At 47.3% G+C, this 12,928-nt stretch overlaps 1 protein-coding gene across 1 annotated transcript in view; it reads right to left on the reverse strand.

Moving 5' to 3' along the window:
- Positions 1–79: 79 nt before the first annotated feature.
- Positions 80–12,928, reverse strand: part of ANO2 (anoctamin 2) — a 364,608-nt gene continuing 351,759 nt past the window's right edge. Inside the window, exons 26-27 of the mRNA XM_031936252.1 lie at positions 2,987–3,092; positions 80–992 (exon numbers count right to left, since the gene is read on the reverse strand). Of these exons, the coding sequence (XP_031792112.1) occupies positions 723–992; positions 2,987–3,092 (376 nt within the window). The 3' untranslated portion in view covers positions 80–722. The remainder of the gene's footprint in view (positions 993–2,986; positions 3,093–12,928) is intronic.

Genomic DNA, 12,928 nt, shown 5'->3' on the forward strand with positions numbered 1-12,928 from the left:
GGAAGGAAGGAAGGAAGGAAGGAAGGAAGGAAGGAAGGAAGGAAGGAGAGAGAGACCATCATCAAAGATGCATCTTTATAAAGAACATGTCCATTTATTTTATTATTTTAAATCTGAACTTTCATAAAATGACAGTTACTTGCATTTAGCTCCAAATGTTTTTGTGACGTGAACTGCAGACAAGCCCAGGTTTGGACCTTTGCATCTTCCTATCAGGTCCAGTGGCTGCACCATTCAGCCCTGTAACTTAATTTGCATCTGCTGAGACTGTGGCAGCCCCATTGCAAGTGACTCAGTTTTCTGAGTCACTAGTGATAGTAGGTAGGGGATGCCGTGCTCCTGACTGCATTTCTCTTAAAGCTGGTCAAAGTCAGAAATGATGGTGAAGCACAGGAGGGTGCCCCAGGGCATGTGGGAATGCTTGCAGTGCCTGAGAACTCTGGGGTGGAGAGACCCAGTGGGGTTCCGACACCTCACAAGGATGCAGCTTAAAAGAGGACCTAAAAGAAACTTAAGCTTGAAGTTTCTGAGAAGTAGCATCATTTCTCTTCCTTCCTACACCCATTCTCTCAGTCTCTTTCTTTCTACACATACTCCCTCTTCAAGACCCCATCAAGCCAGGCCCCTGCAGACAGACAGCACGCCGTGTGGGTGTAGGGACGTGCTTGCGTGCACATGTGTGCCTCTGCTGCTGTGCCCTCCTCTGCTGCAGGCTGAACTGCTCACACGTTGGTGTGCTGAGAGCCTGACGACATCACGCTGCCTGACTGGCTTTGGCCCGAAGGTGCTGAGCTGGCTGCCCGGCTCCTGCTTCGATCCCCACCTCCTGGGCTCCTCAGGGCCGGCTCATCCATCAGCTTGAGCTTCTCGTGCTCCTCTTTCAGGAAGAAGTCCACTAATAAGCTCTTCTCTTTCTTGATCTGGTCGCTGATGTCCGTGGGGATATCTGGAATCATCCAGTCCACGAGGACGCTCAGGAACATCACGAGGTTCTGCAGAAAGCCAAGGAGAGAAGGGCCGAGTTGGAGAGGCCTGGCCCGGCGAGGTGGTGACCCTGGAGCACAATGCCTCCGTGTCAATCCTGGCTTTGCAACTTACCAGCCCAGTGATCGCAGCCAATGAGCATAACTCTACCTTGGTATCCTCACCCATAAAATGGAGTGGCAACAGTGCCTACCCCGGAGTGGCTGTCAGGATGAAATGGGTTAATACGTGTGGGGCATCTGTGGCAGTGCCTGGCACAGAGCAGGAATCCATCAGTAGTAGCTACTGCTTCTTCCCTTCACCAGGACTTGTGCCCCCACACCATCCTCAGAGTGTTCCCATGTGTCCAGTTCTTGTTTCTTGGCCTCTAAGCCTCCAGGCCCTCCGTGCTTTAGAAAATGGAAAGTGGTTTTCTAGAAAGTGGCGACAAAGCCCAGTAGCTTCTCCTGGGCTGTCACTGTGCCACTTGCTCCTCTCCTCCCTCCGTCTGGCTCTCTCTATCCTCCACACTAGAGACGGACTTGGGGTTTCTGCATGGACTTCGGGCCTTCGCTGACCCTACGCACTGCTGACATTCACCTTATACCGTTCTCAGTCACCGCGGCCACCCTGGCTAACCCTGCCTCTCTGGGAACCCCTGCGTCCAGCTTGCCTCGATCGGGTCTAGGCTTTGGCGCACACTTGCAGTGGTCTTCCTTCTGGCTGCTAAACCACATCCCTTTGCTGGTGCACACAGTAGGCTAGGACTGCTTCTCCCTGGAGGATTTACTGTCTCAGTGAATGAATACATGACAGCAATGCCTGGCATGGCTCAACGAACGCAGCTGATTCCCATCCAATTCCCCAAGCCACACTGCACCCAGCTTTATGCAACACACACCTCCCACCTCCCATTGTGATACTCTTCTCTGGCTGCCAGTTACGCACTCACATGCCTTTTCCCCTCTGGGGCTGTGACTGAGCCTTGAACCCTACATGTTCCTAGGGGTTCAGGGGAAGACGCTGGGGACCAACTGCTGCTTCCAGAGGCTCCCAGGCATCCTGGGAGCTTGCGAGCTGCTTCACCAAGTCACACACTCTTCCTCTCAATCCATTCCTTCCGGCGTGAGTGGAATGTGACATGTGACATATGGGAAAGTGAGGAGACTCCGGGGGGCGGGGCAGCAGGGGATGTCTGAGCGATCATTCAAACATATCGCCCCCATCTCTCCAGAGGAAGAATGGCTGTCTTCTTTAGCTGAAAGACTAGCCGATGGGCTTCTCCACTTTCTGGGCCGGGGTCTGGGGGCAGGATACTTTAGAGCCCCCCAGAGATCTGCCTTCAGGGAATACAAAAGCCTGAGGGAGCCAAAGAGAAAAGGATCTGGGCTCGTTCTTCAGCCCTGCTTGAAGACCGGGGGTGCCCAGAGTGGGAATTGGGGGCCCTCGAGCTCAGAGAATCTCAGCGATGCAATTGGAGCTGTGGCTATTGTCCCAGATAGGAATCACTGGGCTCGAGTTTGCTATTCATTCAGGGATGGCTCGATGGCTCTGGGGGCCCTACCCACCAGATGTCTCAGTGGCTAAAACAACACTAACAAAGGAGGAAGCCCAGAGTGCAAGAAGAAAGGTTCCACACCTGAGTTCTTTCATGACTGCAGAGATGAGATGGGGCTGTTTGTCTGCCCCAGGCTGGGACTCTGGTTTCAATGGCCCCTTTCCTTTCTTCGCCTTAGGTTTAAACAGGAATCTATCTCCACCCTGCAACTTACTCCACATCTGTCTTGTAACCTTACACTGCGTTTTATTCTCTGTCTGCGAAGTCCACCCATTAAAGAAAGCCCTCTCAAGAGTCCTCCTGCTTCACCCAGGAAAGAAGCCCTCACTGCTGCCTGCCACACATGAAGCTTTCTTACGTCACAGAGTACCACGGGAACCTGGAGGTAGGTGCAAGAAATGAGTGCAGTATCCGTACCCCTGCAGCTCGGATTCCAATGGGCTGTTCCTTATCCCAACAACTCACCTGGAAGATTATGACAAAAGCCAGACGGGCGGACAGAACAAACCAGTACTGTTTGGAAAACTCATAAGGGTTCGGGGCCCATGGCGGCTCTCGGTAATCCTTAAACCTGCCCAAAGAGAAATGTGGTGTTAAGATCGGGAGGGGATGGAGAACAGGGTGGTAATTCTCCGGGTGAAACCTCAAGGGCTGGCTAGAGCATCAGGCACGCATGCCCTTGGCGTTGACTTGGGAAATAGGGGGAAGTGGGCGAAATCTATGGCCTAACCAACAAATTTCCAAAAAGGACTGAAGTCCAAAAAAGCCAATGTCAGCCTAGAAATGTCCTAAAAAGATGTTTCTACGACTCTCTCCAATAGTTCCCAAAGCTTACTTTGGTGTCAGGCTTCAACTCTCAAAGGAGCCCAGGGCATCTGAGGGTAGTCCAGGCCAGTGGGTCTACCTGGGCCTCCCACTAGCCTGTGACCTCTGTGTGGGTAGGGGAGACCCAGACACCCTGCATGGTGCTCTGCAGCTGGGGGGCTCGGGGAAGATGCAGACACCAGCAGGCAGTGTTGGGCCTCTTCCCCTTCCAGATGCTTCAGGACTACGGCCACCAGCGGGGCTGGCCTTGTTTCATGGCTGCATTCTGGAACCAGAAAGAAGGCTGATCCAGACCAAGCTGGAGGCTGAGTGAATTTGGGATGGGAGGGTCATGAAGCATCAGAGTTGATCAGTGTTCTGTTTTGCTAACCATGTTCCTGATCTGTCTGCACGGTTTAAACTATAAAATGTTAACGCCTGACGTGAGCGCATGCCTCTTTCTCAGACCCATAGAGAAGCCTTGGGTTTTCCCTCACCCTTGCCTTTTCACCCCCATTTCAGAATGATTCATGTGAAAACTAGCTCATTTTCTCAGACTCACATTTTTCTAAGCCTGGAATCATGACAAGAGGCTGGTACCAGAACTATGACCCTTCCTGGAACAGTTTTCTCCATGGAATTCAACAACTCTTTGCTGCTCAATAAAAGCAAAGCAAGTCCTGGGCTACAGAAAGAGGTGGGTGGTATCAGGCCACCAAGCAGTGATAGTGGCTGCCAAGGAAGGCAGGTAGGGACTCTGCCTAGTCAATCCCTGAGCAAACGGCTTTTCTGGAAGGTTTCACATTTCATCTTCACTGTAGCATCCTCAGGCAGGCACTGTTAACCCCAGCACAACATAGGAGGAACCTGAGGCTTGGAGAAGTTGAAACGTGTGGCCAATGTCTCGTGACCAGTAAAGGCAGAGTCAGGGTAGGAATGCGAGTCTGGCTGAATCTGGGCTTTCTCCCCGTTATCATAGGGCACCTTACCAATGGCCACAATTTAGGGGCATTCAGAAGTAGGTGCTCTTTGGTCCTTCTCCTGCCGTAAATGAATTAGCTGCTCTAAAAGGCCCACAATAAAAGCCTGTTGGTTTTCTGTTGTCCAAAGAGAGATGAGAGAAGAAGAGAAGAAGAGGAAGAGGAAAAGAGATGCACATACAAAGATAGAAAAGGGTGCAGTGATAAGAGTCAGCAACAGAAAGACACAACTGAGAAGTGGACACTGGAGACTCGACTAGGGTTTGGCAGGAGGCCAGGAGCTACCCTCTCCCTGCCCGACTCCCCCTCTCCCAACAGCTGATCACAGCTGCTGCACGCTTGGTTTGACATCCGGATGAAAAGCAAAGCTAACTGCAGCCCAGCAGAGCACCACAGGATTCATCCTAACCATCCTCAGCTGAGGACAGAAACACGGCCAGCTCCAGATTACCCTTGCTGATGGGAGAGAGGGAGAGCGTGGCTAAGTGAATGAGAACATCTTGGGATGGGAAAAACCTCAGACTCACCTATCCTCCTGGTGCTCCCAGACAGGACGCCATAGCAGCAGGCAATTTATCTCACTCTTCTAGAGACCTCCAGAGGAGGATGCCACACACACACACACACACACACGCACATGTGTGCGCACACACACACTCCTTACCATGGGGAAATCCTTCCCCAGGTTCAGCCCAATCCCTACTGCTACAATCAAAGTCCATTTCTCTTGTTCTCTAGCTCCATCTCTGCAGGAACAGCTGCTCGCTGACCTCAGTATGCGAGCCACTGCTCACCCCTCTTTTTTCCAGTCTGAAAAGAATCCATAAATAATCTAATTCTTGTTCCACCTCTGCTATTAACTCACCCCAGCTTTTGGAAATGTCACTTTGTCCTCCCTCAGTGTCTAAAACATGTTTCGAGTCTAACAAGCATATCCATCTAATCGAGGATCTGCAGAAAGATTAACAGAGAGATCTGTACAGAAAACTCGAAAATAGCTCGATGCAGTCAGGCTAAGTGTGGTTCTGTGAGGAACCGATGGTAAGCCATGCCACAGAAATCTGCTCACATTTCTTTCCAAAGCTAACTTTATAAAAACTGTGACCTACAGTGAGAAGTACATTTTACATTCATGCACATACACAGACTGCAATAAAAATGACACAAAACATACTTTGCTGTGTGCAATGCACTAGTATTTTCCTATTCTACTCTATCCGGTCCTAACCCACCCTATTCTTTAAAATGCCGATCATGACCCACTAAAGTGATTTCATAATTCACTAATGAACCATGACTCATAGTTTGAAAAACCTTGATTCTCCTAAGCCCCTACCACCAGGTAAATGACTCGTTTACATTCCAATGTAAGTTCAGATTTCACAACTGTTTTTAAATTTTACCCTAAGAAGTCAGGCTTATCAAACGTTTCACTGAGCACCTTAGAAGACACTAATTAAACCAAGAGATAATTAGCTTTAAGAATAGAAGTGTTCGCCAAAGAGAGTGGCTAATCAACCTAATTACTTCCACCGCTCTGATGCTGAGTGTTTTGTTTCTAAACACAGTGCTTAGCACTGGCAACAGTTTGTGCTTTGGAGGCAGCAGGTGAGGGGTTGAAAGCCCCGTCCAGCACTGTAGTTCTCTGTCCTCTTGCAAGTTACCTAACATTCTGATGCCCAGCTTTCTCAACTATAAAATGGGCCTGAACTTTCCATCACAGAGTTGTTCTCAAGACAGAGGGTCAATGCTGAGTGCTCCGCACACTGTCTGGCCCATCAGAGGAACCCAATAAACAGCAGCTGTTCTTTCTCTTGTTACTGGAAGTTACTTATGGAATACACCTTTTCGGTTAAAAGAGGACAGAGCATGTAAACTGTGGCTTCCAGTTCCTCCTAGCTTTCCAGAAGGATTTTTGAGCATGCAAGCACTAAATGATGCAAGTTTTAGTGCAAATCAGGAATCAGCCAAGTGCACGGCTGCACAGGGCTTCTCTCAGGACCTCTGTCCCGGTAAATAGCATGAAATGGGCAAGTGCTGCCTGGTGGGTGGCGGCCACAAGACAGCTCCACAACAGACCTGTTCCCATGGCTTGGGGAGCTCGGGTCTCCCAAAGTCCCAATGAGTTCCCCAGCATTGGGTGAGCCCCTACATCTGGTCAGCCTCCTGCAGCTGCCAGCCATGGCCCCCCAAAGAGAAGCAGAGTTTAATCCCTGGCATATTATTTTAGGGACATTCCTGGATCTCACCCTCACCCCTCCAGTCCTCCTTCATTTTCCTTGAGGCTTAACATAAATTTTGAGAGTTCCCCTGAGTTTTCTAATAAGGAGAGACTTCCAATAACGAGACCACTAGCCTGTCTAAAGAAAAAAGCTAGTCTGCATCTGGATCAGCTATGCCACTTACTACCTAGAAGAGCCCGAGGAAGTCATTCCACATTTCTGGACCTAGGTCCCGGATCTACAGAGTGCAGCTCCTAAAATGTGTATCCCAGTGCTGAGCATCGAGGAGCTGTCTCAATCCCAGCCGGGAGTGAATGAATAGATGTGCGTGCGTGCGTGTCTGTGTGTGTGTATACCTTGCATGTTAAAGGAAAACGCTGTGAGAATTAAATAAGACAATCTATGTGAGTATGATTTCTGGAGCTTTTGCAGAAAATGAACACAACAGTTTCTTCTGGGATAGAACTGCTGGGATGGGAGCTGAGAAGTGAGCCTTTGCTTCTCATATACATACACAATATGTGTCTATGAAATTACTTTTATAATTAAAACGTTCAAAATAGTAAAAGATGAAGGTAATTAATGGCAATATACAGTTGATTCAAGTACATTTTTATATTAAGCTTTCCTGAGCAAAATTATAGTGTTAATTTTGACAGACTCATATATGAAACTGACACAGAAATCAACATATTTTAGCTTTAAAATTATGTTAATATTTTATCTAGATTGTTCTTTGTGAAAAATCACATTGATTGAATTAAATTTGTACATGACTTAAATAAGATTTCCATTAACTCAAAATATCTTTCATTGTAAAATGAAAACAATACCTTAAAAGTTCTACAAGTTAATACTATGTTAATGCATAGAAAAATGCCTAGAAAACATTCACCCATAAGTATAACCCTATTACTGCCGGAAGGATGCCTGGGTTGGGCAGGGGTTAGGGTGGAGGCAGAACCGAGGTGGAGCGGTTGCCTGTAATGTTTAGAATTTTTGTAGAACTAGATTAATAAATGACATGTCATTAAACCTGAAGTTTAAAAAAAAAAAAGAAAAGAATCTTTAAAGATTTTTTATTCTAAAGCCCCCATTTTTACAGATGAAAAAACTGAGGTACAGAAAGGAGAGAGACTCAGGACTCAGATGTCCTCATCCTGTCCTCACTTGCAGGGTGACTCGTGACAGTGACATCTGCCACAATTCATCACAACACAAAATCACTGTGGGCAGGGATGGTGCTGAAGTCAACGATCAGTAACAGCTTTTTAATGAGCTTTTGTTATGTAATAAATCAGCCAGTAAATGCATTTCTCAACTCCAAATAGTGGCACGTAAAAAACATTTTAATAGCCCCAGTGGAAATTAATGTCATATTAATGCTGAACACAACTACATACAATATTTTCATACCATCTGAGCTACTTAAAACTGCCTTCTGGAACTGGCCCTTAACAAAGGAAAACAGTACAGGCAATTAGGAACTAATGAGTAGCATGTCAATCCAGTGGTTGATAAGAATCAGGAAAGGTGACACCCAGGAAAGCTAACAGCCTCTGGTTTCGGTGGGGAGCAGATGGGAGGCAGCCGTGGGCTGGAAGGGAGCACCCTCTTCAAAGACTTGTCTCAGGATATGAGGTATGCAAGCCCTTAGGACCTGCAGGAAAACCTGGCAGGAGCCATCCACAGAAGCTGCTGCTGGAAGCTCAACAAACACCTCCAAGCAGACCCGTTGGGTTGACCATACCCAGGTAGGCTCTTCGAGCTCTGAGACGAGATCTCTCTGCTCCCTTCCAGCTGAGCTGGGAAGTCAAGCCTACATTCGTCCTCCAGGATGTGGCGGCCCCTCGACCCTGCCAAATGGTTGCTAATCATGCCTGCGGATTGATGTCACGGGACTGTTTACGGAGCAGCCCTGCCAGAGCAGTCAGATGACTGAGGCAAGCATCGCTCCAAAATGCTGGGAATGCATCTCAAACGGGCAGCCGGAGACTTGTCCTAACTTTTATTGCTATTTTTAAGATACCTCTATCCCTGGCGAGGCGGGGTTGGAGCCGGAGACCTCAGTTTTATTTGACCACATTTATCTCCAGAGGTCACTGAAAGCTAAGAATAAGAAGGGTCAACAAGTTCCCAACGTTATTTGCCAGAAAATCATGGCAAACCTCATTTCCCACCACGGAAGCAGTTTTCACTGGCTCTAGGACTAGCTGAGGAGTTATCTCTGTTTCTCAAAATATTCCTCTATCATAGTCCCTTCTCCTCCTCCTCCCCCCCCCCCTTTCTTTCTCTCTCTGTCTTCCATGTACCTATAAATCTATATGGAATTGTCTCACGAATCTCAATTCCTGACTCAGAAAGACATCCATAGAGGTTATGCCTCTGCTTTCTAAATCTCCAGAGAATTGAGTGACCCAGACAAGTTCACACAGCAGGCAGTGGACGGGACTCACATGAGGCAGAGATTTCCATCAACAACCCTTATCAATCTAGGAAACGTAGCCCCCAGAACACGCCTATTTGACATATTATGTCTAGATCATCTGCTGACCCTACTTTCTGAACATCTACCTACATTTCACAGTAGGGCATCTCTTTATGTTAAACGGAACCCTCAGTGTAACCCCATAGTCTTTACACTGTAGGCAGAGACATAACACCAATAAAAAGCTTGATCTCATCACTGCCCTCTGAAACCCCTGCAGTGGTACCCTGCGGCCCTACAAGAGACTCCACGCACCTCGACAGGACCAGCATCCTCTCCTTAATATGGAGTTTGTTTTTTCTTTCAGCCTCCTCTCTCATAGCTTACACCCCTCTCGCCTGAGCCTATCTCCCTGGAATACAGCATTCTCTCGGAACCTCCGTCACCACCTGACACAGCTCTTGCTGCCCTGTGGCCCACCACCCTCCCCACCCTGCTTACCAGCCAGGCTGATGTGGCCACATGAGTGAGGAGTTTTCAATGTGATCATCTCCATGGCCATTCTTGTACTGTTCATTCTTCAGGTTTCATCTCCCTTGAAACATCCCCTCAACACTTAAGCCTGGGCTAGGTGCAGGGCCTCCCTCCTCAGGGATCCCTCAGCTCTCTGTTGTTATCCTATTGTCAATCATTAAAGCTCTATTTTAATTTTAATTCTTTGTTTACTTACTTGCCTGCTCCATCTAGAGTTCTCGAGGGAGGCACTAGGTCTTGCTCCCTATTACACAACCAATGCCAAGCCTTTAGTAGGGTCTCAAAAGTATTTGCCTAATCAATCTGTAATCCTCACTGGTACTGAGAGAGAGGAAGCAAAAATGACAGATGCTTCAAAGTCACTTCAGCTTGATCTTGGGATGATTTGTTTTCTGCAAATAAATTTTCTTGGCAGAAATACAGAATGAAAGTGCACTTGCTATGCATGTGGCCACTGATAATTCTGCCACTCAGTGTCCGACATTTTTCTAAAACGGGCCACAAACAAGTCATGATCTTATCTACTTGCATGGGAATAATGGGGAGACGATTATCAGAGCCTTACAGCTGGCTGGAAAATCCAGCGACTCAGAAGGCAGACACAAGAAAGCTCAATCTGATCCACACATAATCACAACACCTGGTGTTCTCGGCATTGGTTGTTTTGGCTGAATAGCACCCATTTTCCTTATTTCTCACCACAGTTCCTGGCAATCATATGGAACTCAAAAACACAGTCAACACTGACTGCAGTGGAGCTGGGAGGTGGGCAGAGACTGGATTTGGGCAGACTGGATTGAATGAAAACCTGCCTGAGATTAGACCTACCCTCAACTTTCCATAGGGACCATTAAAATCCCTATTAATTTAAGCCAGTTTAATCAGTGATATATCTGAAAAGCATACTCATAGGTGTTAGTGGAAAATCCGATGCTCAAGAGCAAGATCAGAGACCCGTGTGCTCCGTGAGGACAAGTGCTTCTAGAGCAACTAAAGAAACAGGTGATGTGAGCCTGGCTTTCGCACACGACAAGTCACACTGGTGCTGCCTCTCACTGGAGATAGAGGTGGAGACCTGCGCTCTTAGATGTGAGTTTTAGACCCTGCCTAGAGAAGACCTAGATGCTACTGGAAAGGCCTTGAGCTGTTCCTGACCCACTGTGCTGTGGAACTACGTCATTGGGGTCTGCAGACCCAAGTCCAGCACCATGGACAGACAGTCTAGCGTGTGAACCATGCAGAGGGACCCCCGGGCAGCGCATGGCCTGGCAGCAAATCTGCCTGCAATGTGATTTTAGGATAAGAGTCAGACTCTTTATAGGCCCAGATGTGAAAAATCCTGAAACATCTAGGCTAATATAAATGGACACTTATGAGTAAATTTCTTCATCCACTTTTGGGTCTGGTTCCTCATTTTTTATCTTTTCTTGGTTGACTAGAGTGGAACCCTGAAGTTTTTGTTCCTGGAACCAGAATACCCTTCTATTTAAACCACAGATTAGTACAGTTGTTTAACTCAGTCACCCAGGTTGGGAAAACCAACTGGTGTTCTCTCGTTCATGGTCTCAGACCGCAAATCTGAACCTAAGTGGCTGTCTTACAAAAGGCTGGCCTTGGGCACCAGGGTCCCAGGTGGGAGAGCACGGCAGACATGCCCAGGGTCATCACTGATGCAAACACAGCTGAAAACACCGCTTTCACATCAGATATTATTGGGGATGGTCTAAGAAAGCCCGACATTGGTCCCACAATACCTTCTCCTTTGTTATTGGTGTAATTAATTATTCTGATTTATATATATGAGGTAGAATCTTGCATCAAGTGCTTTATTGGGACCATCTTTTAACCAGGGTACAAACAGGTTGAATAAATTATTCCCCTCTGCTCATCTTCTCTGTATTTGCCCTTTTGGGTAAGTAATGGAGAGTTTTCCATTTTGGGGCTTCGGTGACCCCTGTGGTGATGGCCTTCAATCTGGACTCTAAGCTGGACGTCTCCAGAAGTCCAGCTTAGTGTGTCAAGGAGTTGGGTGAAAATGGCCCCTCGGATTTCTTAACATCGTTTTAAATGTAACATGATAGAAATCAAATTCATCATAGGTAGCATCAAAGTAGACTCTCTCAGCATCTTCCCTCTCCCTATCAATGTGACCACTTCCCAGTCCTCTGACTTCAGTCCAAACTGGAGATAATCCTAGCTCAGCCACTCTCCTATGTCTACTGCCACCAACTCTGCAATATTTCATGTGAAATAGCTCATCTTCTCCCCTCCTCGTAATTCCTCCCACCACCCTGGTCTATGCCCAGCACGGTTCCTGTCTAAATGATGCAGCAGCCCAGCTGCCCTCCCTGCGTCCTACCAACTCTAGCCCATCGTCCTCACTGAGACCAGATCAATTTCCCTAAACCTTCCCTTTATCCTATAATTCCCCAACACTAAAAAAGTCCAGTGCCTTCCTATTGCATCACATTATAATTCCCATCAGATTTCAGGACTTCCCATTAGGTACTTTATCCCATCTATTCAAATTCAACAACCTTTTGGCTTACGCCGTCGTAGGAGTTTCTACATGTACTGTATTTCCTGTATTAATCCCTTCGCTGTGTGTCTCCTTGCTAACCATGTCACCTAGCCCCAAGTGCTTCTCCAACAGCCTACATTTGCCCCCACCCCATGACTTTACCCATGAGGACTCCCCATCTAGAATGCTTTGCTTTTCTGTCTTACAGCTCCTAGCAGCCCCTCCAGGAGGCCCACCCTTTCCATTCTAGTCCCTCAAGTAATCTCCCTCTCCTCTGAGCACCCACAATGCTCATGGTCCATACATAAGCTCAGCAAATAACCTACTATTTCCTATCTGTCCTGCTTATTTTCTTCGCAACCAGACCATAGCCCCCTTGATGGTGAGGACAAGGCTCTTTGTCTGCTCCATAGTGTCTAGAAAAAGGCAGTCCATAAATATTTTTTGAGTCATCAAAATTGATTTATAACAATTGATTTATAACAATTGCAGAGAGAGAGCAGGAGACAGAGGGAAAGGAGAATGACATACGGCTGTGTGTGGCTTAACGATGGGGATATGTTCTGAGACATGCATCTTTAGGTGACTTCGCAAACATCACAGAACGTGCTTATACAAATCTAGATGCTAGGTAGCCTACAACACGCCTAGGGCATAAGGGATAGCCCATTGCTCCCAGGCTACAAACTTGCACAGCATGTTACTCTACTGAATACTGTAGGCAGTCATACAGTGGTAAGTATTTGCGTACCTAAATATATCTAAATACAGAAGATGTATGGTAAAACTATGGCATTATAACCTTAGGGGACAATCGCCACATGTGTGGTCTGTTGTCTAAAACATCGTCATGTTGTGCAGGGTTGTAATTCTAGGCCATCCCCATCATTATCTGGATCTATTGCATCTGGTCCTCTG

The sequence above is a fragment of the Piliocolobus tephrosceles genome, chromosome 10, assembly GCF_002776525.5.
Source record: "Piliocolobus tephrosceles isolate RC106 chromosome 10, ASM277652v3, whole genome shotgun sequence".
NCBI classification, from domain to species: Eukaryota; Metazoa; Chordata; class Mammalia; order Primates; family Cercopithecidae; genus Piliocolobus; species Piliocolobus tephrosceles.